This window comes from Rhamphochromis sp. 'chilingali' (genome assembly GCF_963969265.1).
Source record: "Rhamphochromis sp. 'chilingali' genome assembly, chromosome: 8".
Lineage (NCBI taxonomy): Eukaryota > Metazoa > Chordata > Actinopteri > Cichliformes > Cichlidae > Rhamphochromis > Rhamphochromis sp. 'chilingali'.
In genome coordinates this window covers 14,011,483-14,037,716 of record NC_137935.1, presented here as the reverse complement: position 1 = coordinate 14,037,716, position 26,234 = coordinate 14,011,483, and the positions used below count along the sequence as shown (strand labels likewise).

At 39.2% G+C, this 26,234-nt stretch overlaps 2 protein-coding genes across 6 annotated transcripts in view; both read right to left on the bottom strand.

Moving 5' to 3' along the window:
- The window catches only part of plch1 (phospholipase C, eta 1), a 75,199-nt gene extending 53,960 nt beyond the window's left edge, over nt 1-21,239 (bottom strand). Inside the window, exons 1-2 of one of the 4 annotated variants that reach the window (XM_080888223.1) lie at nt 20,486-21,239; nt 10,606-10,716 (exon numbers count right to left, since the gene is read on the bottom strand). In XM_080888223.1, the coding sequence (XP_080744349.1) occupies nt 10,606-10,684 (79 nt within the window). In that variant the 5' untranslated portion in view covers nt 10,685-10,716; nt 20,486-21,239. The remainder of the gene's footprint in view (nt 1-10,605; nt 10,717-20,485) is intronic. The other 3 variants (XM_080888222.1, XM_080888224.1, XM_080888225.1) reach the window with 3 other exon arrangements.
- Nucleotides 21,240-21,467: 228 nt separating this feature from the next.
- c18h3orf33 (c18h3orf33 homolog (H. sapiens)) lies at nt 21,468-25,264 on the bottom strand. 2 transcript variants are annotated; one of them, XM_080888228.1, is made up of 5 exons: nt 25,098-25,264; nt 23,907-23,966; nt 23,576-23,735; nt 22,863-23,023; nt 21,468-22,776 (listed from the first exon to the last, which is right to left on the bottom strand). In XM_080888228.1, exons 1-5 carry the CDS (start codon nt 25,257-25,259, stop codon nt 22,522-22,524), a joined length of 798 nt encoding a protein of 265 aa, XP_080744354.1. In that variant the 5' UTR covers nt 25,260-25,264; the 3' UTR covers nt 21,468-22,521. The 2 variants fall into 2 exon arrangements, with proteins under 2 accessions (XP_080744354.1, XP_080744353.1); XM_080888227.1 differs by having other exon boundaries at nt 21,511-22,779.
- Between the last annotated feature and the right edge of the window lie 970 nt (nt 25,265-26,234).

The window sequence follows — 26,234 nt, the reverse complement described above, 5'->3', positions numbered from 1 at the left end:
TTAAAATGCACAATATGAAAAACTGATTAATAAATGTGAAATCATCATAACTATATTCTCAGGGAAAAAATAACTATGTAATAACAGTTTGATCCACAATGTCAGCATAAAAAAACTCCATTGTATTTTTAAAAGTACTGAAATCTACAGCGAACTCATTGTCATCTTCAAGAAACCCTTTTGAGATTGTTTGAGCTTTGTGACACTGTGAGGTGGAAGCATCTAGCAGAAGATGGGTACACTGTGTTCATAAAGGGAGGGACATGGTCAACAAGAATACTCAGTTGGTACTAAGGAGTCTAAAGAATAGCCTCCTTATTATGACATCATGACCAGCAGACGGACCCATTAATACAAGGCAGGATGGATCCATGCTTTCACAAGTCTAAACAGAGTTCAAACAAACCTCAACAAAAAAAATTTTGCCTTCTAAAAGCAGACATATGGCTGTTTTATGATCTACTGCCCCCCGCTGTTGTTTAGCAGTGTTGCATTGTGCAATTTCATACTACAGTTTTTCTCAAATGCTAAAACACATGTCACAAACGTTACCACCAGGTCCCCCAATGTCCAAACACAACACCCTTCTCTAAAGCTACATAAACACAACCACACCTTCCCACTGCAAAACTCAAACTCCCACACCAAGAGAGCAGCTCGAAGCTGTCAAAACTATAAACACTATACACAGCATTACACACTACAGCAAAACAATTGAAAACACAATGCTCAATTTGTGAGAAGGTTCTTTGTTTCATAACTGCCAATGCATATTTTAGAAACTATACAGTAACGGATCGTCGTAGATCTCTGCAGAGGATTAGGCATTTAGATTTGTGAGTTTCATATGAGTAGTATAAATCTATAGAAAATCCTGCATGTACGTACACTACTGTAACACAACTCAATGCAAAAACAGAATCTATTGCACACAACAGTAATCTTGAAAACATGAACAGGGTGTGAAGTTTTTTTATTTACGTTATTCACACCACACACACACCACAATCACTGTGCAGCATCATGTCGCTGAGCTGTTGCTCGCATCTCGTCCGTAATGATGGTGCGAGGTTGTCTTGCTCTCCCTCCTGGACCTTCTCCTCTCCCATGTTGGCCTTCTCCTCTTCCTCGTTGGTCGCTCCTCTTCCTCCTCTCATTTGAACTCCTCTTCCTCATTGGCCTGCTCCTCTTCTTCCAGGGCCAGCTCTTCTCCCTCCTCTGCATCAAATTCCTCTTCCCCTGACTCTGCCTTCATCCATTGTGTTTGTTTGGAACCTTCAGCATACTGTGCACTCTGAACTTGCTTTTACATGTGGGTACAGCATTAGCAACAAGTGTCTTCAATTTTGAGTCATTGTGTGTAGTGAATGACGCCAGGTGTGTTCCCTGTGTTCAAAGATTGGTGACTGTGGCAAGCATTTTGCATCACATGGGCTTTCATTTGAGGATATGAGCAGAGTTGTTTTGCAACATGTGTTTTAGCAAGGAAAAATGTGTTTAGATTTATGAGTACAGAGGGTTGTGTTTTGTGACTTGTGTCTTCATGTGACATGTGTTTATGGTACTGGAATATGGTGGCTACATTTAGTAAATGTGTTTAGACTACTGGTCATTTGGGTTACAGGATTGGCTTTTGTGTTTTAACATTTGAGAAAAACTGTAACACTAATATTAATATCGCTAAGGTTAAGGTTAGGTTGCGCTTCAGAAACTAAAACTACTTACTCCTTGTTAAGATATGAAAAGAAAATATTTTATCCTACAGTGGAAAAATAACTGAGGTGTAAGTTTTGAATATAGGTGCAAACCAGTCTAAACCGACTATCCTGCATCACCACGGGAGTGGTAGCATGGATTTATGATACATAATTACGGCACGTAATTTTCTTGTGAAAGGAGTAAAAACAGAAAAAGCCACAGAATTATAATCCTAATCTAAAAACTAAGTCATAATTAACATAATTCTGAGATAATAACCTCTTGTGTGGTGCCTGTACTGGCTAGTTCTGTAATCATCACAATGCGGCAGCTTGAACTAGACTGCATCAGTCCCAAACTTTTGAGCAGAATAAACAATTAGCCACGTTAATATCTGCGTTGATTTGAACACTTTGTTTTGTGTTTTACTTAAGAGTGTTTTACTTAAGAATAAACAGTGAATGAACTGTATTAGAAGTGTCAAACATACTGCCCATGAGTCAGAACATGCAGCAAAACTGCAGTGAAGTCAATAAAAATCATATTTTGCTATTAATTCAGGCTCTGTTTCACTGAATTGTTGCATTTGTGTCTTTTTTCTGGCTGTAGGCTTGAATGTGTACATGAATAGTTGTCTCTTTGTCTTAGCCCTGCAATAGACACCATGTCCAGGGTGTACCTGACCTTTTACCCATGACAGCTGAGATAGACTCCAGTCCCATTGCAACTATGAATTGGATAAGCAGAAGAAGACTAATGCAAGGATGCAAGATATGTGACATTGTGAAGAATTTCTTATCGCTAGTAAAAGAACAGATTGTGCAGAATTTAACCAAATAAAATGTAAGAGCCTACATACAAATTTCTTAATTTATTTTTCAATTCTCCCACTCCAGTCTCACAAGTTTGCAGCAGAAGCTCAAATTAGTTTAAAAAAAGAGTCTGCACGCAGACAAATGTCTCTCAGCCCCAGAGTCAATCACAAACACCTGGTATACAAAAAAACAGATCACCATTGGAAGGGCATTAAATTCATGGAGGGTTTTGATTCATTAGTTTCAACCCAAAGATCCAAAGGTAGAAAAATCACAATTGAAAAAACAATCAAAAAAGTCACACCCATAAATGAATGAATGAATGAATGAATGAATGAATGAATGAATGAATGAATGAATGAATAGCTTAATTTGTTAGTCTATATCGTATTATGCCCAGGCTCAACAAGGCTACACAACAATGTTATGATATGAATATTGCTAAAACATTACTAGTTTTCCATTTCCACACTTTATTTCTGTGTCAGTGCTAAACAATCAAATAATATTCATGTATCTGAGATCCGTGTGTCGGTGTCGGTCCTGCCTCATAACAACGTTTGTCTGAAATTAGACAGGATTGCTCTGTTGGAGGTAAAGGGGGAAATATTTCTTTGTGTATATTAAACTCTCTTTTCTTTATTAATTTATTCACTGTAATAAACATATTATTAATTTTGTGTTTGCTGTAAGCCAAATTTAGGTTACCTGCGTTGGCTTGCTAATGAGAGTTTTTAAAAGCATTAGTTAACTTCCTGGCTAATGATAACTAAATGCTCAGTGAGCCAAATGAGCAATAACGATGCTCCTGAATCATCATTATAATGATGCAGAAGCAACACCAATATGGTGATTTCAGATTGTACGACTCCAAATCTGATATTATTATGCAACTTTACTCTGACTGTCAGTGCCTGAGATTGTGGCTATAGTAATAATAATGGATTGCATTTATAGAGCGCTTTTCGAGAACCTCAAAGCGCTTTACAATTCCATTATTCATTCACTCTCATATTCACACACTGGTGGAGGCAAGCTACAGTTGTAGCCACAGCTGCCCTGGGGCAGACTGACAGAAGCGAGGCTGCCATATCGCACCATCGGCCCCTCTGGCCATCACCAGTAGGTGGTGGGTGAAGTGTCTTGCCCAAGGACACAACGACCGAGACTGTCCAAACTGGGGCTCGAACCGGCAACCTTCCGATTACAAGACGAACTGCCAACTCTTGAGCCACGATTGCAATGTATAGTATGGCTGGCTGCATTTTCTAATAAAACAGCCCACACTAATGTTAAAATTCTGGGCATGTATTTATGTCTACATTTCCTGCCTATATATAGGTTGTTAATGGCACTAAAACGAATCGACTTGTCACAAATAAATGGCTGCCAAGATAATAATCTGCTGTACTAATCATTTGTATAACTCCAGTGCTTTATATTTGACAGCAACATGGTGCCAATAGGTTTTAACTAGGATCTGGAGTGTACTTTCAAATAAAATTCATTTTAAAACAAAGTCATTACACAAAAGTTCTAGGGTAGAGTTAAGAACACTTGGTAAGGCTTCTTGTTAGCAACATAAAAGAATACACACTCACTCTTATGTCGCAGTCACTTACTCCACCTAATTAAGAGCTCTTAGGGCAATGCTCACACTGCCAGTGCTACAAATGGGTTTCCAGGTTCCCTCGGGTGCAGTGTGGAGCAACTCCGGAATAAAAATAAACACACGACAACTGCGGCATGATAATGCATTTGCCAAAGCTGATACAGGGGGTCCCCGAGCGGAGGAGGAGTGACTTCAAAGGCGGGAACTGAACCCTGCATGTGTGTCAATGCGCTTTTTATGTATACATTTGGTGTACGATTGTTGGCTGTTCGTGCAGTGATTGAGCTTCTTCTTTCTTCTTCCCAATGCCAGGAAGGATGATTAAGATGTGGTATCTCTAGCAGAGCCAGACTGCCATAAAAACCTGTGTGATCTCAACAGTTTCCCAAAAAATATTTGAGAGAAGATATGATTGCCTGCCTTCTGCTTCTTATCAGGGAGGCCGAAAAGTGTTGAATAAAAGCAAACTGGACCTCTGGGTAGCTCATTAAAGGATGAAGGGATGAAAGGAAATTAAATAAAAGCCTGTATTTATGGATAATTTCCTTTCTATTTCCCACTTAAAACGCTAATACGGTGTGGTAAATGCGTTGCCTGGCTGCAGATTCATGCTGACAATTACCAAAAGAACCCCAGTAGGTTTAAGGAGTTGGATTTTTTTAAAATCCAAGGCAAGAACAGATGTGATGTGCCAGTTGCTATGTCAGCACACAGGCTGATAAATTAACCCAGCAGCAATTAAATTTTACTTCATATAAATAAAAAAAGAAGATCCTTTTGGAGAAAGAAGAAAAGGAAAGAACATTACTAATAAACAGGAAACTGATTATTGCTAAACTGAATACACTGGAAGCACCTATGCAGTGGAACAGCTAAAGAGACATGGGTCCTTTTTCCAGCAGTACCGTGTTTCAGTATCATATTATATATACTTTATACCTTATTGAAAAATTGCCTATTTAAAATTGGACGAGATTGGTGGTATCATATTTATTTCATTTCTGTCAGAAGAGAAGAGAAGAGAAGAGAAGAGAAGAGAAGAGAAGAGAAGAGAAGAGAAGAGAAGAGAAGAGAAGAGAAGAGAAGAGAAGAGAAGAGAAGAGAAGAGAAGAGAAGAGAAATACTTTTGGAGAACAGAGAAGATCTAAAGGACTGGGAGAGTTTCTTCCTGGTGTCTGCTTGCTGTTTCTGCCCCGAAGCTACAAAAAAGGAAGAGGCAGAAACAAAGATGACGGTAGAGAGAAGACAGGGGGAACGTGCTGTGATTCATCATCATCATCAGTGCAGGAGAGACACATGAGGAAAAACACATTTTACATGGAAAAGCCATTTCCTCCATGTGGAGGAGATTAGTATCTATACATGCTCCTCCATACCTTCCTCTTCCTTTCATTTTTTGTTCAGTTTCTCTCACAGCAAGAGCAGATTGTCCATGAAGCACAAGAGTTGTTCAAAACGAATAAAGCGCTAGTGTCATGTCCAAGGTTGGCAGGGCCCTCCCTCTAAAACCCCAAAATGAGAAAGAAAAACACACAAACCCTGGCACTGCAAGGGGTGGTGGCGGGGGCTGAAAGCTTGACGTATTCTGCTTTTAAGTGCCAAGGATTCTCCATATTTTCAACATCATAAAAGGGCTGCTGTAATAGCCCGGGGACTGTTAGGGCTTCAATTTGACCATCAAGACTCAATTCACAGCTCTGCCACATTGTATGGCGCTTAACATCCCCTGCCTGATTTTCAAAATGATCCTATTTCTCTTGATGCCACCGACAATCAAGCCCACCTCTTTTACTGAGCTATGGCATGTGGTAATGCTATGTGGTGTGTCAGTTTCTGAGACATGTTCTCACCAAGGATTGTACTGACAGAACTTGTGAACATCGCAGATATGGTTAGATTTCTGTAACAGTGCAGAAGATCCAGATCTTACAGGATGCAGATCTATATGGACTGAGGGCAGAGTTATCCAATCGAGAAATTAAGGGGGTTTTCTGCCCCCTAGTGACACGTACAAAGGGGCATTTTCAGCACCAGGGACAGTTTCCCGCTGCTGCTCCTCATCAACATTTCTCATATAAGCTGACATAAACGCTCAGCAGTTTACAAATTAAAATTAAAATATTGCCCCGAGTGTAATGAATTCTTTCTGTATTTGAAACGCCAATAAACATCAGCCTAAATACTGCCTAATGAATCCCTCATGCAAATGACAACGCGATTAGGTTCCTTATTCCAGCGTTTGTAGCAGAGTGGGTGATGATAATTCCCCACAACAAGCGCAGTGGAGATATTACGCTCCAGCCTTCTTGCGATGTAGGCTGGTGCGCACGCGAAGGAATGTGTGCACCGCACTGTCTTCTGTGAGACAGATATACCAAATAACCACAATGTCCAAGTGCTGAAAATGATCACTTACCCCTCTCCAAACTAAGATTTCTGCAAACTTCAAGCTCTGCCATTTAGGACTGAAGTTGTTGGTCTCACAAAATCCCTCCATGCGCTTCGGGCATCATTTTATTCCCTAGTTGTGGCGGTTTGAAATGCCAAGATGCCATCAAAAAGTATCCGATTAGTCCATTTCTCCATGATGACTAGACTGTTCACAATAAGCGCGTCATAATCATAAAGTGACACTTGTTTTAAGAATCCAAAAAACAAGCCCCAGAAGCAAACTGCTCCTCAGTACCTGCCTCCCTGTACTGTCTGCAGAGTGGATTCACAAATCACCAAAGCTCACATCCACAGCCTGTGCGCGCACATCCTCTCCTCTCACCAGGCGCAACACAGGAGCAAAACGATAAGCCGATTTCTCACACGCTCGATGGGTTTGGCGGAGAGTGGATGTTAATGAGCGAGAGCTCAAGACTGGCGTGGAATGAATGAACGTGAATGATAGCGCACAGCGCGTTGGCTTTAGCCACTCGAGTTGGTCATTTGGACATTTTCGCCAGTTTTTGGTTGTTGTTTTTTTGCGTGGATCAGCTGCTTGACGACAGTTTAAATTCCTCACCAAAATCAGCTCGTGCAACATCCGTTTGTTTTGTTACAAGCATATTTTTTTGGTCAGTGATTGATTGTAGTCTTAAACGATAAAAACAACAACAACAAATACGGCACAATTGCGCAGCGATGCCAGCGCTATGACCCACTTTACATTGCCTGTCTCTTTCCATGCTTACTCCAAGACACAACAGGAAGCAGGCTTCGTGAAATAATAGGAATGCAATAAACACATTGGGACATATTGGTTCCCCAGAGAGAGCGACAGAGGCAGAGCAAGTCCCGTGTAAACATTAATGAATAGGTAGGTTTTTTTTAGCGTTTAAATTGCGTGTGAGCGTTTTTATGTGTGTGTCCAGCCGGGGGCGTATCATCCCAGTAGAGTCATTTCCCTAATGAAAGTTTACTCAGTCTGAATCTCATAGATTAGTTTCGTCCACTGGTCCTCGTTAAAGCCATTTCATTTAGGACTGCGAGAGACAATTTCGGAATGACCGAGCAGACACACAGACGCGCAGTGTTCAAACACTGGGAGCCAGAGGCAGAGGTTACCAAATCGATTAGTGCTGTCTGAAGAAACAAAAATGCATGTCTGAACACGTGTCGCCCTCAGTTTAGTGTTGCATGACTGTATGTTGTCCATTATCATCCTGGGTATTAGAAGGTAATTGGTGACTCTGATTTAAACACAAACATCTCTTCATCCACACTTGCCTGATCAGAGACAGTTAATGGGCCCAGCCCAAAACACCTGGCAGTGTCTAGTTTATATATCATGATCAGACAAAAAACAAAATCAGCCAACTTGATAATTCACAAGGCTGCAAGCAACTTGGAAGAAGCAAAAGAGGCAGAGTGAAGAAGTGAAAAGGGAAATAAATATGCTCTGACAGTAAAGGACAAACATGTCAAGGACATTAATGGAAACATAGAAACTCCAGAAATGATGCAGCAGATATTTCATACAGCTTGTTTGATTTTTCTTCCTTTTTCACCTCTTAAAATGACACAACAGCTTAGACAACAGTTAAAAGATTAGTATCTTTTCTTTCTTTTTTTTTAAATTGGTTAGCACTCACTGAAAATGCATCCTCATTTTGTGCTCAGCAGGCTACACTTTTTTCATTTTCCCAACATTAATAGCTCCCAGATTCTAAAAGAAAAGGCAACTTCATCCTCAGAGAAATTATATATACAAATTATAAATACATGGCCAGAAATTGTCTGAAATTTCATACACATGGTGATTTCTAAGCATAACAGATGGGAAAACAAGTAATTGTGTTTTCCCTCTGTGTCAGTCAGCTCAGTCCATCATCCACAGAAGAGCACTGAAGCAGTCATGCTTGTTTTCTACTACAGTTCACTGACAAGAAACGGTACAGCCAAAGCATAGCACACAGTCTACCGAAGTAGGATGGAGAGTCGGGAGGCAGTTTGTCAAGGTGAGGCTGTAAATGGTTTGTCGGCTGTAGGTGTGTCAAACTCAGAAGCAAACCAACCCATCAGAGATTTTTCATGGATTTTTCTGACAGAGCTGTCAGTGCAGAGATCAAGATCAAACTGATGCAACTGCATGTCTGGATTTAGTTCAGATTAAGAAAAACTGTAAGGAAAAACCGACTTAGATTATATCTAACGTAAACAGTAAAGTCTCTCAACATTTCAGATGATGTGTATTACAAAAAAGAAAAGTATGGCATTTCCAAAGAAGCTGTAGTGTTAATAAAAAATAAAATGCAGTGATGTCCAAATAATTTCAACCCCCTTTACTTGAAAATACTATTAATGTAATATATAAATGTTGAAAACTGACTGTTTTGTCATTTTGAATGTGATGACAGGGGTATTTTTAACATCACTGTGTTTCAGCACCTCTTCTTTTAACAAAAAGCTGTAAATGCTTGGGTGGTGAGGAGATGAACTGTTGGAGTTTTAAAAGCAATGCATTTCAGCAGTAATTTTTTCAGTAGTCAATTTTTTTGTCATTTTACAGCAATATGACAAAATTTGGGTGGGTGTCAGGTCTGGACTGGAGGCAGATCAGTTTAGAACCTAGATTCTTTCACTACAATGCCATGCTGTTGTTTGAATGATATAGTTTGATATAACAAAGGTAACAGAAGAAAGAAAGAAAGAAAGAAAGAAAGAAAGAAAGAAAGAAAGAAAGAAAGAAAGAAAGAAAGAAAGAAAGAAAGAAAGAAAGAAAGAAAGAAAGAAAGAAAGAAAGAAAGAAAGAAAGAAAGAAAGAAATGCTCCAAAACCTGTATATATTGTCCGGCATGATGGTACCTTCACGACAGATAAGGGGTACCCATGCTAAAGATACCAGTGCACTCTCGTTCAGTCAAGCAGGTATTAGCTGCTAATAATCTGGATCGGTCTTCTTCGCTGTAGCCTCTATGATTTCCAAAAATAATTTCAATGCATCAAAGAACAGAATACGTTTTCAACTCTGGATGTTGCACATATAAGGTCTGAGTGGCAGTTTTAATTGTGGAGGGAGGAATGAACTGTGTTCTCTGGCAATCACTTCCCAAGTCCATGCACATGCCGAGTGCCCAAATGTCACAAATATTCCATCTATTTTTTTCCATATTGCTTCTTATACAGACATTTGCTTTGGTGACACTGTGTCCAGATATTTTTATCCCCAAATATCTTCCATTTTGCTTACGTTGACCATAAAAAAATAAAAATAAAAAATAAAAACATTTTAAAAAATCTGTAATTCTTGAATTTTCTTGCATTTTATCCCATGCAAAGTTTCAGAATGGTGACTCCCTGCCTACTTTTATTTGAAAAAAGTCTAGATTCTCTATGAATTCTAGACCTCTCCCCTCTGTACTCTTACAAATTAACCTAATCAGTAGTCAAATTATTCAAATTATTATTTTATGATCCCTTGTTGCCATTGTCCCAACATCTTCGAAAAATGTTACTGTCGTCAAAAATATATGTTTTAAAAACACAAGCAGTTACAACATATCAGTCAGTTTCAACATTTGATATGTTGTCTCTGTGATCATTCCAATTATGTATATTATTAAATGGTTTGAAAATCATTGCTTTGGTAACAGCTTCATAAACACATTACCTTGTACTGATGGAAATGTGAGAAACAGATAAGAGATATCTTGTTTTAACTTCACAGGTACTCTTTTCCATGGTGAGAAATTCATGGAAGGCAAAGAGATGCTTTTCATCAATAAAAGAAAGAAAGCAATAAAAGAAAGTCCAATAACCTGCCAACACAAACATCTATGAACAGTTTTTCCATGTATGTTATGCACTGAGTCAGTTGCTTGCAGCTGTCTTTTTTTACACAATAATAGGGAGGTTTTGTTGTATTGGCTTTGCAGTCTGATTCTAGTCTGATATTACTTGAAGCACTTTTTTTGGCAATGCATCTCCCTCTAGTGTCCATTCTCAAGACATGCAGGTGTCAGAATATTGTGTATGTTTCTATTTGATATTTACCGTGAAAAATGCTATTGTCTGCCAAGAAGTGCCGTCGGTACTGCGGCTCTCCTTTCCTGTTCACCACCCAGGAGCTCATTTTGAGAAGAGGAGAAGAAACAACTGGATGACCTATGAAGGAGAGGACAATTGGATTATGTTGTCTCAACATGTTTGCAGAAATCTGGATAAATGTAAAAAGTAATATGATGATATATGTTATATAATAAAATAAATCTACTGCAGGTCCATAGCTGTGAGCCAAGTCACAAATCTTCAAACAGCAAGTGATTCCATTTTAAAATAAGGCTTATTGAAGGTTTAAAGACTAAATGCTTTCTGGACATGGAGATGTAATTACAATAATGGCAAAAGTCAACATGAAAGTAATCTTTCAGTAGTCCTTTCCTGCTTCTGCAATCAAAGCTTGAATTGAATTAAATTATCCGATTGTTGCTATTTAGACACGACCCAGGCTCCCTGCTGTCTCGCCTGCTCTGCATTCACCAACTAGGTCCCGTTTCTCTAGCCAGCTCTCTTCGTTCAGTTTTTTGTCTCCTTTGATTTTTCCCATCTACTTCTCAACATGTGTTCCCATTTATCTTCTTTCCGTTTCTCTTCTTTTCCCTTTACTTCCTCCAGATTACCTTTCATTCCTACCATTTCCATGGCAGCTCTTAGTGATTTCCCACCTGTTGCTCATCTGTCTTTCTTTGATTTATTGCATCATACTACACACACATACAAACACACACCAAAGGTGTGTAGTTCTGAAAAGGCTTGGAGCCCCTGAGACAGTTATTGCCGTCTGGTTTCAGCTGACCTGAGGAGAGTTGACTGTTGAAACACACAGAGCTCAAGGGTCAAGTGTCTTGAAGGTGAAAGTACTTTCCTGTGATCCTGCAACCACCTTGTTTTAAAACGGACCTGTAATGTGAATGGTGTTTATCATAGACCACATGGACCAAGACTTATGTGTCCTATTAATACGAGATCCGTGTCATTCAAGTCAGAATGTGCATAATCCAAAAATGTCAGTGCCTTGTAGTGTCAGTGGAACAGTTTCAATTTTTTAACTCTTCTTGTAGCAGACAACTGGAATACTACACTTTCAACAATCAGTCAGATCGTACATTTATTGTTTAGGTATGCACTGGTAACTGCTGCTGCGGGAAGTTAACTTTACAAGATATTTAAAGAAAGAAAATTATATGTAATAGAAACAACTGACTTAAGCACAAACCATATGAAAGCACAGATATTCACCTTTTACTTCAGGGTGTGGAGGAAAACAACAAAGAAAGTGTTTCAAGAAGAACAACAAAGGCACAGAAAGGAGTTAAGGAAAGCTTTGATAGCACATATTTCAGCTAATCAGTGCAGCCTAGTGCACTGGTAGTTGGCGGAACACGGCTTTGAATTTGTGTCATTATTCCTGCTCAACAAAAAAGCTTTTTAATTAAAGGAGATGAGACAACTTTTGCATTGCCTTCATGCCAAAAGCACAAAAATCTGAGGCTTCTCTCCAGCTCTGCTCCACCTTATGTCAGCAAAGTCTCTTAGGGGCTCTGAATTCACTGTAGAGCGCAGCCCCTAAGAGACTTACTGCTTAATTATAGAATAATGTTCCTAAATTCTGTTTGTTTTCATAACAGAGTCCAAATTAGAGACAGGAGTTGAGCAGCTGAGGTAGATGATGGGGGATATTGTTTGCACAGCTTTAACGGGATGTCAGGTTGCAATGCAGATAGATTACGAAAAAAAGACAAATCACATGGCAAGAACTCACCACGTTTGCACTTACAAGTCAGCAGACGTTATAAATGCTGTGCAAAGGCGCATAGCAAAATGATATCAACAATGCAATGACCATCTGAACTGACAATTCTTTTAGTAAGTGGTGTTTCTGAGACAGAACCACAAACAGGGTCTTGTCAGTTTGAAGAAAACATAGCACAATTTAGACACTTTCTCACCAGAAGATATTATAAATGAAAACACGAATATTAAATGTAAAGCTACACAGATAGGTACTGAGAAACAATAGCTCAGCACACTGAAAACAGCAGGAAGCAGGATAGCGCACTAGCTCTATATTAACATAAAACTTCTATACCCCACCACCTCAAAAGTTTACTAATTAGTACAGAAATCATCCGTTAATTGTTAAAAACAAACCAAATTAAATGTAAAAATGAGTTGTACAGTGGCTGGGTATATCAAGACTTACCATCATTGGGAGGTATCCAAGAAGCAAACAGTAGGGTTTTTTGTACTAAACAAACAAGACCTTCCCTGTAAATTACTGCATTTGCGGTCTTTGCTCTAAGCCGAGCTAAGCATGTTTATATGCAAAATAATAAGCATCGTTGCATCATCATTCAGCTGTTTGTGCATGTGTGTGGGGGTACTGTCATGCTCATGTCTTGTGAGTTAGTAAAATGAGTCTTATTACTGCATAACTGTAGTACCCTACTTAACCATAGAGTGCAAAAACCTCAGGGGAGTACAGTCCATTCTTTCTTTTCCATTGGGCTACTGACTGGGAGAGAGAGCAGCTTAAAAATAGATATTTCACTGCCAAACTGCCTATTTCAGGTCCTGACAGGAAGTAGGTCAAAGATATCCGCAAGTGAAAAGCTTCATTGTAGTAGCTATTTAAATCATACCAGAGTAAGATTACCTCAAATATATGTGTGCAGCATTTCAATACTTCCACTTGTCCAGTCTTTTTTTTATTTAGAGCCAGCTCCAAATACATTGATGTTTTATGCATGCAGTGCTAATGCAGAGGTTACCTGTAGCATGTTGAAGCCTCTGCTTGTGGATGTGGGTTAAATCTCCAGGGTGAGATCTAATCAGAGTTATTATAGTTTTGTATTTTCTAATCAGTTTTTTCATTTTAATTTCATTTTAACTTTCTGTCTTTAAGTCAGTTTAGTTTCAGTTAATTTCCAGAGCATGTTAACTCATTTCAGCTTAATTTTTGTTTGAAAATGTTTAGCCTTAGTTTACTTTTTGATTCATTTTGAGTGTTAGTTTTAGTATTTTTAATTATTATTGTTTGGAGGGTATATGTCAGAGGCAATGTTTAGGAAAATCAGTACAGTATTACAATAAAAAAAAAAAAAAACTGTTGAAAGCTGTTGGCTCACAGTCCTAGACACACCAAGAGTCTCAATACACATTCATGAATGCCCCAAATATTAAACCTTCCTCTAAATTCTTATTTTATTTTAGTTCATTAGAGTATTTTTTTTTCTAGTGTTTTCTAACAGTTCCTTGCTATAATGGTAAATTACAGTCATTGCATAACCATTCCTTTTCAAATTTAGCATCAAATGAAGTGGTTTAGATAATCTTGTCTGATAATACTTAAAGTATCCTGCAGTTGTTTAAGGGTTTAGGTGCATCTAAAGGTTTTAGATATATAATCGATTTTTTTGTTTTGTGAGGTAACAGTATAACAGATCAGGAACAACACAAATGGTCACATATTCAGGATGCGGAGCAGTGTGTATGTTGAAATTATAACAAAACCACAGGCCCATGCCATTTTCTGCACCTGCTCTGAGAGTTTACTCCAACATAAAGATTTTTGTTTGTGAGAATATGAAGCAGTTTTAAAGCATTCATTGCATATTTTATTGCCAGTGTGAGACTGGGTTGTAACATAGTTTACAAAATTACCTTTTCATTGATTTTCATTGCTTTTTGCATCAGACTGATTTCTGCGTATAGTACACATGCTGGATTTTCTGTGAAATTGTTGTGCATATGCATGTTTCACAGTGCCTTGCCTCATTGCCTCTCTTTCGGTGCGCTACAGTGTCAACAGAATACAACACTTGCTAATGTCTGCTTGGAAACGGAGTTCACTAACACAACAAATAACTGCATCTCAGTTCAACACAGACTCCAACACAAACTCAGCATGTGGATGAAAACAAAAATTTGTATTGGGCCAGCTACAGTATTAGCCAGGAAGCAAGCTAACATCAACAAGCTAGCTGTTACATGCAGAATCAAGAAATTCATCCAGTTTACTTTTTCCATTCAAATCAAGTGATCTGCAACAGCATTTCTCCAGTGTTTCTGAAGATCTGAAGTTTTTCTTTGGACTGTGGCCTGTATTTACTCATTTTCAATCCAATTCTTGTATCTGACCATTTCAAGAGGAATGAACCTCAAAAGGCTGCTACTCAAGCGGGTGAACCAATGTTGTGTCTACACAAAAGAGACAACTTGGCAAAGAACAAGTTTTAAATTGTGTCTTTTGGTACAAAGATATAATTTAGTCCCCTTTAGTTGAAATTATGAAAAACAACAAACATAATAAAGTTTGACAGTCAAAAATTTACATTTTGGCACCAAAAAGATGATTTCCAAGGAGCTGTTAGCCAGTCAAACATTGAGTTGTCAAACATTTTGACAAAACTGGATGTGGTGAACAAAATAACAAGTGTCATGGCTATAAAACTATATATAGATAAACAATATCTTACGTTTTTTGAAGTTTCATTAGAAATGGTCTCATTGCAATGGTGGCTGTCATGAAGCCATTTGTTACAGGAAAAAACACAGGAAGAAAAGGCCAAAGTTTGACACGAGAACCGGACTGAAAATCAGTGGCAAGAGGTGTTATGGACTAATGAATCAAAATGTAAAAGTTTTTGGTTAAACCTCATCAGTATGGTCAGGAGAAAGGTTCAGCAGTGAGAGTCTGCAGCCATCTGTAAAACACGGTGGAGGCTCTGTCATGGTTTGGATCTCCAGTGGTGTTCGAGATTTTGTCAAAATTGATGGAACTATGGACGCAGTGAAGAGCCATCAGACTTTGATCCATCATGCAATAATCATGCAATACCACCATTTGGAAAGCAACTGACAGGCAACAGCTTGATTTCTCTGTATAATAATGATCCCAAACATACTGTCAGTGCAGTAAAAGAATACCGAAAATGAAAAACACACAATGGAACGCTATCAGTCATGGGCTGTCCTCGCCAAAGCCTAGATCTCAACATTACTGAAGCAGTGTGGGATCATCTTGACAGAGAACAGAACAAAAAGGCTTTGAATGTGCCTCAATAAGCCTGGAAAACTATTCCTGAAGACTATTTAAGAAATTACAATGAAAGCTTCCCTGAGAGAGTTCACCCTGTGTTGGAGAATAAAGGTGGTCAGTTACTAATTTTTATGCTGGTTAGAAATTCTATTTGTGCCATACATACTGTATGTCCACAGATGTTTGCACGTGTTTTAATACATTAGATGTTGTCAGCCATCCCCATGTCTAAATGCTCCTTTAACTCCAGTACATATAGTATTACTCTTCTCCCAGGCTATACAACTAAGTATAATGTCAAGACATCCATAAAAAGCAGGATTTTTGAGGTTGAAAGAAATTAGAATAAAGCTGTAATTTAGACAATCTACCTAATCTAACAGAAATATTCCTTAAAATAAATAAATAAATGAACAAATAATCAAACATGTACAGTACTGCCTAACTGTGGAAGTAAAGGAAGTCGGACATGTAAATAGCACTGATGATTTGGAGGGTTAACATACCTGCTACCTCTTGGTCAGTCGCAGATCTATAGTTGGGTTAATAATGAACATTAGCACAGGAAAGATGAAGGAAGAGGGTTTTATAGTTTTCAGTAACAGTGTGGGTGTCCCCATATCGCAGAGGCAGAAAAAATAGGTTGAGGACACAGAAAATGGATAAAATGTAAGCCAAGAGAATGAGGTTAGTCATTGATATGTTTCTGTATGATCTGGATTAGTGGTTATGAAAAAGTCCTTACGCTAAGCATAATGTCTATAGTGAGACTGAGATTATTTTTTGAGGAATTAAAATATTTGATTTTGGGGACACCCTGAACACAGTATGCACCACCAGTTTATTTGAACGGCAGTGAAACCATGCTTTACATGAATAGTGCTAATGAAAAGCTCCACAGGACTAGAACAAAATAGTTTTGGGGGCAGTGATATTAAAGGGCAAAAAACAGCATCATGTTCCAAGAAAATGGGAGGTTTTTTTTTCTTGAAGGCCACTTGCAACGTTCTTGAGACATGACTAAAATATGTGCCCTTATATCAGTACACTGAACAATGTCCCCTTCTCATGACTGTGACACAAAGAGCAGCATCTGTTACGCCATACTGACACATTACAAAGAGTTTGCTGCTCAGACACGAATAATGAGACATACAATGATTGTTCTGTTTTATCTCATGAGGCCATCTGTCAGTCATGTTTAGAGTTAGTACAGCTACACTTACACAGAGTACATAGTTTGTCAGATTGCTTTACTCTACCGTATATTATCCTGAAATCTGTAAATAGACGCCATAAAACTGATTCCATGAACACAAGCAGAGGTGTTCTGCTCATACCGAAGACAGATGTGTTACTCTCTAAACACTGACCTTAACTACAACTCCAATGGGAATAAAAGGGATCCTAATAGCACACTACTTGTAAACCCTCCGTGGTCAATGAGTACCTTGCAATTTCTTGTTGAGCAGCTATCAGAACAGAGTAAACAGACTTGGTATGCTGATGGCTAGACAGATAGCTTTATAGTAAAGGGCTGAGTGATCTACTAATCCAGTAATGCGTTATTACAGACTGCACTGGAAGTATGGGGAACAAAAGTCAAAGAATTGGCATTTGAACACTTATGAATACTGTACACTGTAATGTATTGTTTAATACATTATTACAAACTAGAAATGTGTTTGTTTTTTTCAAACAGGTTTAAGTATACGTTTCTAATTTGGGTGTTTATGTCTGTGCATAGAGTTGTGTGGTTCAGTTGGCTGACAAGTGAACTCATTCTTTAAACAACTGTAAGACATTTTAACCAGACCACGAGGAAGGACAAGGAAGTTATAACATCTAAATTGCCCAGTCAGAGCTGCTTCACGGAGCTTTGACCTGATAAGGATACGGGGCGGAACTTGAGGTTACAGAGGGGTCAGCAGGATAAGTCCAACCACAGACAGGTGATAAATTATAAGAAAAGCCTGGGCACTTCACTCCTACAGTCAGAGGACTTGTGTTGGTGTAGGGGGAATGATTTTGTTCTAAGAGTTCAGGTTATTGCAAATCAATTCAAAATTGTTCTGAATAATCACTTTTAAAATATGTCTACCCAGATGGAAAATGTTTCTGGGAGTATGACAACGTGTCCATCCACAGACCACAAGGGGAAACTGAATGGCTAGATTAGCATAAACACGTGGTCGCAATAATAGTTGGAAAAATGTGTATTTTTAGAATCATAAAAAGAAATATGGTATACTTTTACTATACACTTAATATATATATTGAATATATTAATACCAATATCAGAATTTACTGTTATCTTCGAAAATTTTATGATCTCAGTCTCAATTGAATAGTGAAAATCTGTGTGGAGAACTTGTGTGTGTGGTAAGGTTTCCATGCTTTACCATTGAATTGAGTGTTGGGTAAGGGTTAGAAGTCATGCTTATGTCAAGCAAAGCCATCCCTCAACTCCCCCTCCTGATTCTTCCCACTCTCAGGTTAGACTCAGACTAGGGCCACTGTTGCTCAGGTGGAAGAGCAACTCATTTACCAATTGGAAAGCCAGTCTCTGGTTTCTGGCTTCTCCCATCCTATGTCAAAGTATCCTTGGGGAAGATACTGAACCCCAAGTTGCTCCTGTGTGTGTGTGTGTGTGTGTGTGTGTGTGTGTGTGTGTGTGTGTGTGTGTGTGTGTGTGTGTGTGTGTGTGTGTGTGTAATAAGATTTGCAGTAGGAAGTACTTTGAGTGCTTGACTTAAGAAGAAAGGTGCTATAATAACGCCAGTCCATTTTCCAGACTGTCCTACTTTAGCAGATAGATGTCGCAGATGATTTCTCATTTCAATGTGAGGAAACTGATATGAGGAACAAGTGTTTTTGCGCAAGTTGCGGTTATGCATTTTACAGCATAGTTGACTGAAAATTGTTAGAAAGTTATTCTCACAAAATTAACAAAGTTCAGTCCTCAGCTGTTCACTTTATCACCTCATCCTTTCTTTTCCACCAACAAATGTAAATTATTCATGATCATGAGTGATCCCGGCACTCACAAGGAATCATGTTTCCAGTCCTACAACCCAACACCAGCAAGCTGATACACTGTTCACAATACTTTAACTCACACAACACAAGGAGTCACTTTACGGCTGATGCATTCCTTCACACACACACACACACACACACACACACACACACACACACACACACACACACACACACACACACACACACACACACACACACACACAGCTTTTACAGTGCATGTGGGTGTGTGATAGAATAGATGCAAAGTGTTATAGCTGTTGCCAGTGCGTGTTTATTGTGACAGAAGATGAAAAACACAGCTGACTCATTCAATAGAAAACTAAGCTCAACAAGACAGAACTGCACATGAAAAAATGATATACTAATGACAGTTTATAGTATGCTGACAAATTAAAGATAAAAAAAACAACATACCGGGTTGCTAGTGTAGTTTCACTGTGCTTTGCCATTCTACATTCTATGCTATATTAAGTCTTTGGGGAACATGGATTACCTTTTTTTTTCAACAGATATTTCCAACTTGGGCATAGCGAGCTCAGTCTAACCTTATGGACCAAAATTGTTGAATGACCTCTCTGCCCATGGTAGGACGGCTTCCTCACTGCCTGTTTTGAAATATGTCTTAAAATTAGATCAAAGTGTTCTTACCTTCTATTTATTTATTTTAGTGTTTTATTGATTAGCTTTGTGTTGTTTTCTAAATGGCTTGGGAAAAAAGCAGCTGAACTTATTTAAGCTATGTGACACCCTTTTACCTCTCATCAGCACTTTGTCAAACTGTGTCAACTTTGTCAAGCTTTAATGACACTTTGTTTCTTGTGGATGCGGTATTGTCATCATAAAAGACACCACTCCAATCATGATAGAAATGTTTTATCGCAGGTTACAGAAACCCAGACTTTACCATTAAAATGTTCCCCACATTCGGACACTCTCATTACACAGGTTAACATTTTTCCTTTAATTTGTCACCCGTCCGCGTATACTTCATCCAGTAAGCACACAAAGACAGTCCCTGTATTAAAAGCTGACAGCATTCTGTAAAGTTTATGAGGCAGTAGCACCAGTGAGGAGAGTTACTTTGTGCTCCCTGTGTCTTTAAATCCCTTTGCCTTTCACATAGGCCAGCCACTCACAATAACCCACTCAAATCAAATCAAAAATCCCCAAGGAGTATGCTCTGGGATGGGGGAGTGCCCCATCTCTTTTTTTCGGGGATGGCTACCGGCTGAGTGTAATAAAGGCCTTTGTTATGCTGCCCTGCTGCAAATCTGTGTTGTTAAAGCTCGCATGGCAAAGAGCAAGTGGCCAAAATTGAATGTCACAGAAATGTTTAATCGGTCACACTGATTAATTACTGACTACGGCAGCATTCAAGCCAAAGAACAAGACTGAAATGTAAAAATGATCACATGAGGCTATTCACTTTGTTTTCGTCAAAGTGATCCGAGATATGTTTTAAGCCTGACTCTGTCTTACCTGGAGCAGGACAATAAAGATAAGGATGGAAATGTCTTGAGTTTTGGTTTTATAGAGCTTGTGTGCAGGTAGACACACAGGTTTAACAGGTGCACAGCTGCTTGGATACTGCATACAATGTCCTAACAACAGTACATTTAAAGTGACAGCAGAGTGAGTGCAGATTGTTTTAGTCTTAAAGTGCACCGTTACTAACTCATTAACTGTTACTAACTTAAAAGGCTTACTTCTGCCTTTTAAGTTAGTAACAGTTAATGAGTTGCTGTCTTGGCGTATTTTTTTAAGAAAGAAAGAATCTATCAGCCCACTTACGTCTTTTACTCCAGTTTCTGATTTTGAAGTTAAGTTGTCCTTCTTCACAAAATCGGGCCACTTTCACTGGTAGTAATACAGCAGTCCTTCAGGCTCTGGATTTCCATAGCATTAGGCACTAGTGTAAATCTGTTATAGTCCCAGTGGTCTGGTTTAAGGCAGGGAAGACTCCAACAACTTCACTGTGTGGGTAAGAACCCACCACTAGATCAAGCATGGTGCCTTTTCAAATGACTACTACTGGTGTGGGACTAGTAAACTGTGGAAAGCCTGGAATGGATTTCGGAGTGGACCGTGTTTCATAATTTACTCAGATTTTGATTTACATAAGTTAAAACTAAAAAGACACAATGGGCTTTTTATATACTTCAACCTTTAAAGGCATAAGCCTCCGTAAGCTGGCGTCTTTACTAATGCTTTCTCCAGTAAGACATATCTGTTTCTATTTTTCTTTATCTGCACAAAATGTTAACTGTAGTATACTGGACACTGTAACAGTCATCAACGTTTCTGGTAATGTATAAGAAACAGGCTCCTCTAAATCAAGGCTCCCTGGTTACCTGGAAACTAATTTTGAACTATTTACTATATGTCAGTACTGCTCAGCTATCTCCAAAAATATAAAATTACCATTATTTAATTGAGATACAAGAAGAAGTTACACCAACAGCTACCTAAAACATTTAAACTTCCTGATTAAACAGCACACTCTCTCTGTGATCACTTGCTTTAGAAACGTTGCCCTCCTCCTGCTGTCTGTCACAGCCGTGGTTTCCCTCCCACTCCTCCCTCAGTGACAGTTTGTGTAGCAGCAACAGCCATCAGCCTGAAATGCACCTTACAATTTAAACCAGCCCACCAATCACCAGCCTCTTAGGCAGTAACAGTGGCTAGTAACATTTGCACAACAAAAGAGAAATCTGATTCATCACTCCCCCCCCCCCGCCTTCACTCCCTTTCCCTACTACTGTGACTCCTCCTCTTCTGCCTTTGTGTTCAAACTCAAAATCCCCTTCTACCCCTGTGACCCTCCTCCTCCTCCTCTGCACTAATCTCCTTGTGCCCCACTGGATTGACTGCTTCACCTCTCGCTACACTGTGACTCCCCCGCCCCGCACCCCTCACGACGCATCGCTGACTGGCCTCATTTTTGCAGGACCTCCTCCTCCTCCTCATCTGCCATGCTCGGATGAAGCATGTGTAACAGCCACAGGCACAAGGTGTAATGTTGGCATTGAAAAGGCAATAACAGGAGCAGGATCCTCAACAGGAAATTAGCTTTGGTGCAGGTGTCGATGTATGCTGATTAGAATAACGTTTGCAGATAAATATCACTCATGAGATTTTTCAATCATGCCTACAATAACAGCATGTAGCGTTCTGAAAGAGAATAGATTTGATCTCCCATTTTCCACTGTGCTTAGTGCTTAAATGTACTGGTCACATTACAACTAAAAGGGCCCTCTTTATAGGTACTTAAAAGCCCCCTCACACACACACACTCAATATATAAGGCTCCCATGGGGTTTGGGGGCCACCAATATAGAGTTTAGCCTTGGAGTCGCTTTGTATTTCACATTTAGTGTTTCTATAGCAACTGTGGACAAGTGGACCCCCCTTTATTTTGAACACCATTAAATACCCCACCCCCGCCTTGAGTTTAGTGGGGTTTCCCCCCGCACACACACACACACGCCAACAGACGAGGCTGTGTATAGCTCTAGTTTAATTGGTAATGAAAGCTCAGGGAAGAAGAGCTTTCAACAACCTTTTTAATCATTTTAAGTTTTTTATGACTGAGAAACAGTAAAACATGTTTCAATCATTTGCAACAGGTGCACTAAGGATTTGATGCATAAATGTACTTCTTGGGAATAGTTTTTAAGTATCAGAGAAAATAAAGCAGATCAAAGACTTAAAGAAATCCTAAGTGCACAATAAAGGGAATGTAAAATATCACATTTTTGGCTTCCACTTCCACACTTCCAACAAAGGTTTTGGGATTCTGACTTGGAAATCATCGCTCACTTGGTGCATCAGGTTCTTTTAAAGATCCTCTTCATGAGTCTGAATACAGCGTTGTCCCTGATAGCTTTGGAAGTTCTCTCCCACAGGGTGTCCTCCTTCCACATACCCCGACCCTTCCTCTCAGCTTTCACCTCTGCCCTGTGCAGTCGTCTGTGGAGACGCCAGTAGAGGCGCGAGTCAGGGAGGACACCAGCTACGGGGGCAGTGCGAGCCAGTCCGAGCCTGAGTACCTCTTCGTTCATACAGTAGCTCCTCAATGACCCCTTCTGGAGAGATGGGAGAAGACAGGGAAATATCACTTTATAACTTGAAATTAATTATTCACTTTTCCACATAAAGTTTGCCTTACCCTGCTTTGAGACACCAAACAATACAATATGTCGTCCTCTCGGCTGATAAGCTTCAACCACACCATTTGGGAAGGGGCCACATTCTTCTCCAGCCATAGTTTCCCCTCTGGTGTCAGCTCCACTCCTGCAAGATGGACCAGCAGCAGGGATGTAGATACATCTGAAAAGAAGAAAGACAAAGCCTTTACCTGACATTTTATGTATTCTGTTTAGAATATGAATTTTGAGCAAGGCCTGAAACTGTATTTTTTTTAGTAGTGTGAGCATAATGTAACAGTTTAGTGGTGTCACTACTGAAATGCTGCATTTTACATTTAACAATAAAGAAAAAAAATTGTTGTTAGATGCAAAGACAAATTGAACCCTCTCTATACTAAATGACTGATCAGGTTTGAAATCTTGAGTCAGGTGGGGCAAACGTGTTATCTGTGTCCTTTGTGAAGTAGCTGATGCTGCACCTTATGATTTCATTGCTCAGTGACTACTGTGACCTGATATAGTAGCTAACAGGCTTACCTGCCACTTTCAGTCATGGCAATTTAATAAAATATATCCGACTTTGCAAAGTAAAAACACCACAATTATATTATGGCGCAAAAAGATTCAATAATTACGCTGCTAAGCCATAGATTAGTGGCTCTGAATCGTATAGACCATGTATTTCTGGTGTGATAGTGCACATGCTTTCATGATCTCCTCTCTCCCGTATTACCCTTATACTTTGAAAGTAATGGAGAGATAACAGGCAGATAAATTGGAACATGCTCCACTTTAAATCCTTTCTCTGTGATGGAATGGACTTTCCCACGAAGGCTGACGTTCCTCTCAATAAAGCGTGCGGGGATGTCACACGCAGCTTGAAATTTTGTGATCTACAGAGGTGGAACAAGACAACTGAATGACTCATTCTAGAAAAACACAGAAAAAATGACATCTTATGTAGTAGGATGTCGAATTGAGAGAGCAAATTGAGATAGCACACAGTGGACACCTATCAGCAGGGTGAATGTGCAACTGAACATTTGAGGGTCTTTCTCCCTTACCAGTTTGATACTCCTTGCTATGACAATTACACCAGCAATGGCCAGTCCAGTGCTTATATTCTGGGGGAGACAAGAGAATAGTAATGGGATGAGAGTGATGTTACCAACCAGGCTAAAGTGCTGGTCGCTGATAATGCACATGAGCACTATACTTTGCTGGAGACAACTAGAGAAAGGACATCTGGTCAGCGCCATGAAGGCTTTTGCATGAGACCACAGTCCTTCCTTTCAACATATCCGGTTGTTCAGTCTGACGTCACTAGCCGTGTCTGGGTCTAAACTCCGCTGCAGGTCCATATATCAAACGATCACTGTGGCATTACTGAGAGTTGAAAAACTGTCTAAAGTCTTTCATCTTTAATAAAATGATCAGCGTTCTGCTCTACCAGGTGTAACAATTGAGTTTAACATCCAGGCATCCATGAAAACGGAATTTATGACATTTAACGGAGTTAGAAGTTAGCAGGGAGTTAGCTCGCTAGCTTCTATCTAAATACAATATAGCATGTCCTGACTGCGGGGTTTTGGAAACAAATTAAAACATACAGCTTTCTTATCACTTCCAGCATAAATGAAGACAGAAAACTAAACAGCAGTGACGTTTGTAGGGTTACTGAAGTTTGGCTAGCTGGTATATAATGATGTGCTACGTGACCGCTAGCGACATAGCTATGTTAGCATAATATAAACAAGCTAACTTTTTTTCCACTCGATAAAAGTTAACGTGAGTTTTCTCGGTGGTCAGAAACAAATGTAATCGCATGGCAGGATGCTGTAAAAGGACCAAACTTCAGCCAGGAGAACAACTGAGATAATTCATCTACAATACAAAGTTAGTCATTCATATACTGCTGCATGGGCTGGGCTGTAGTTACATCCTAAGGTTTTAAAAACTGAGCTTAAATAAATGATTAGCGGTAATAAAAGCCGAGGGAGGTCAACAGGGATCACTGACTGTTTTAGGAGCTTTTTGAGATCAAATAGAAGAAAAGACATAGCATTAAACATGTTAACAACATAAAAGCCATATTAAACGCAGACTACTTTAGACCCGGAAGTAGGATTCGTCGCGTCATCACTGAACAACCGGATAGGCTACCAACAAGTGAAAGATTAAATGCAGATGTAGGCTGACAGTGAAGTAACCATGCTGTCTGTACATCGCAGTTTTCAAACAAAGGAGACTCCTACCCGCACGAGCGTTAAATTATCATCTGCGAACTGAGATATTAAAGTCACGATGTTATGAGACACCGGGGTTTCTTCCTTTCTTTGTTGTCTGTCCCTCATTCCCTCCTCACTTTCTGTTTCTCTGGAAGTCTGCGGCATGTTGTTGACATTTTCTCGACGCATCCTAAGCCCCGCCCACTCTGGGGAGGGACGCTTCACCAGTGAAGGCTCGTGCGGAGGCTCCGCCTTGTGGTCTGCTGTGGAAATGACAGGAAGGTGTGCACGTCCAATGCGTCTGAAAGCATCAAGTTCACAGCCCGTGTGACATAAAAAGCACCAAAATAACCAGCCCGGTGGATGGCGAAGCTGTTTACTTAGCGCTGCAATAACGTTGAGGAGGGGGTAGAGAAAAAGTTGTCCATGCAAAAATGCAGCTGAGGTTCACATTATTGAACACCGCTGGGATCAGTGACGTATCCATCTTTGTCTACACAGTTTGACCTAGATTTCTTCATTATTTAAAATATTCCCTTGAATTTATCTGTTTATGTCTGTTTTTGTTGTTGTTAGATTTAAAAAAAAAAAAAGTATGAAGATTTAACTCGTGATTGATGCCTTTTCTATTTTGAGACTGCAATACAGCTGTTCTGAAATGCACACATAAATGTAAACTGCGGTAACATATTTGCAGATTCATCTAGAACAAAGGAGTTTTATTTGATTAAACTGAGTTTGCTTCTTAAGGGTGTTGCAATGCATGAAAAAGTTTGTTTATATTAATTTCAAAGTAAATTTCAAAAATGCACTTAAATAAATTATTACTACTGAATGTGTTTTTTCTTTATTCTTCATTTTCCCCATATATGCATATTAATTTGTCAACTATATGTATGTAGTCGGATCAGTGTTTGTGTTTCATGCAAATGTTGGTTCTTTATTTGCATTTGAAATAATTTCAGTAATAATTATAAAAATAATAATAACTAGATGACTTCGTGTCATCTAATTATTATTATTCAATGCACAACGCAAACGCCCCAGAAGACAATAGAATAACTCAGTTTTGTTTTTGTTTTGTTTTTTGGTTGTTTTTTTTTTTACAATCAGGGCCTTTACATAACAATGCAAACAAACACACACATGTTCCCACAACCAACA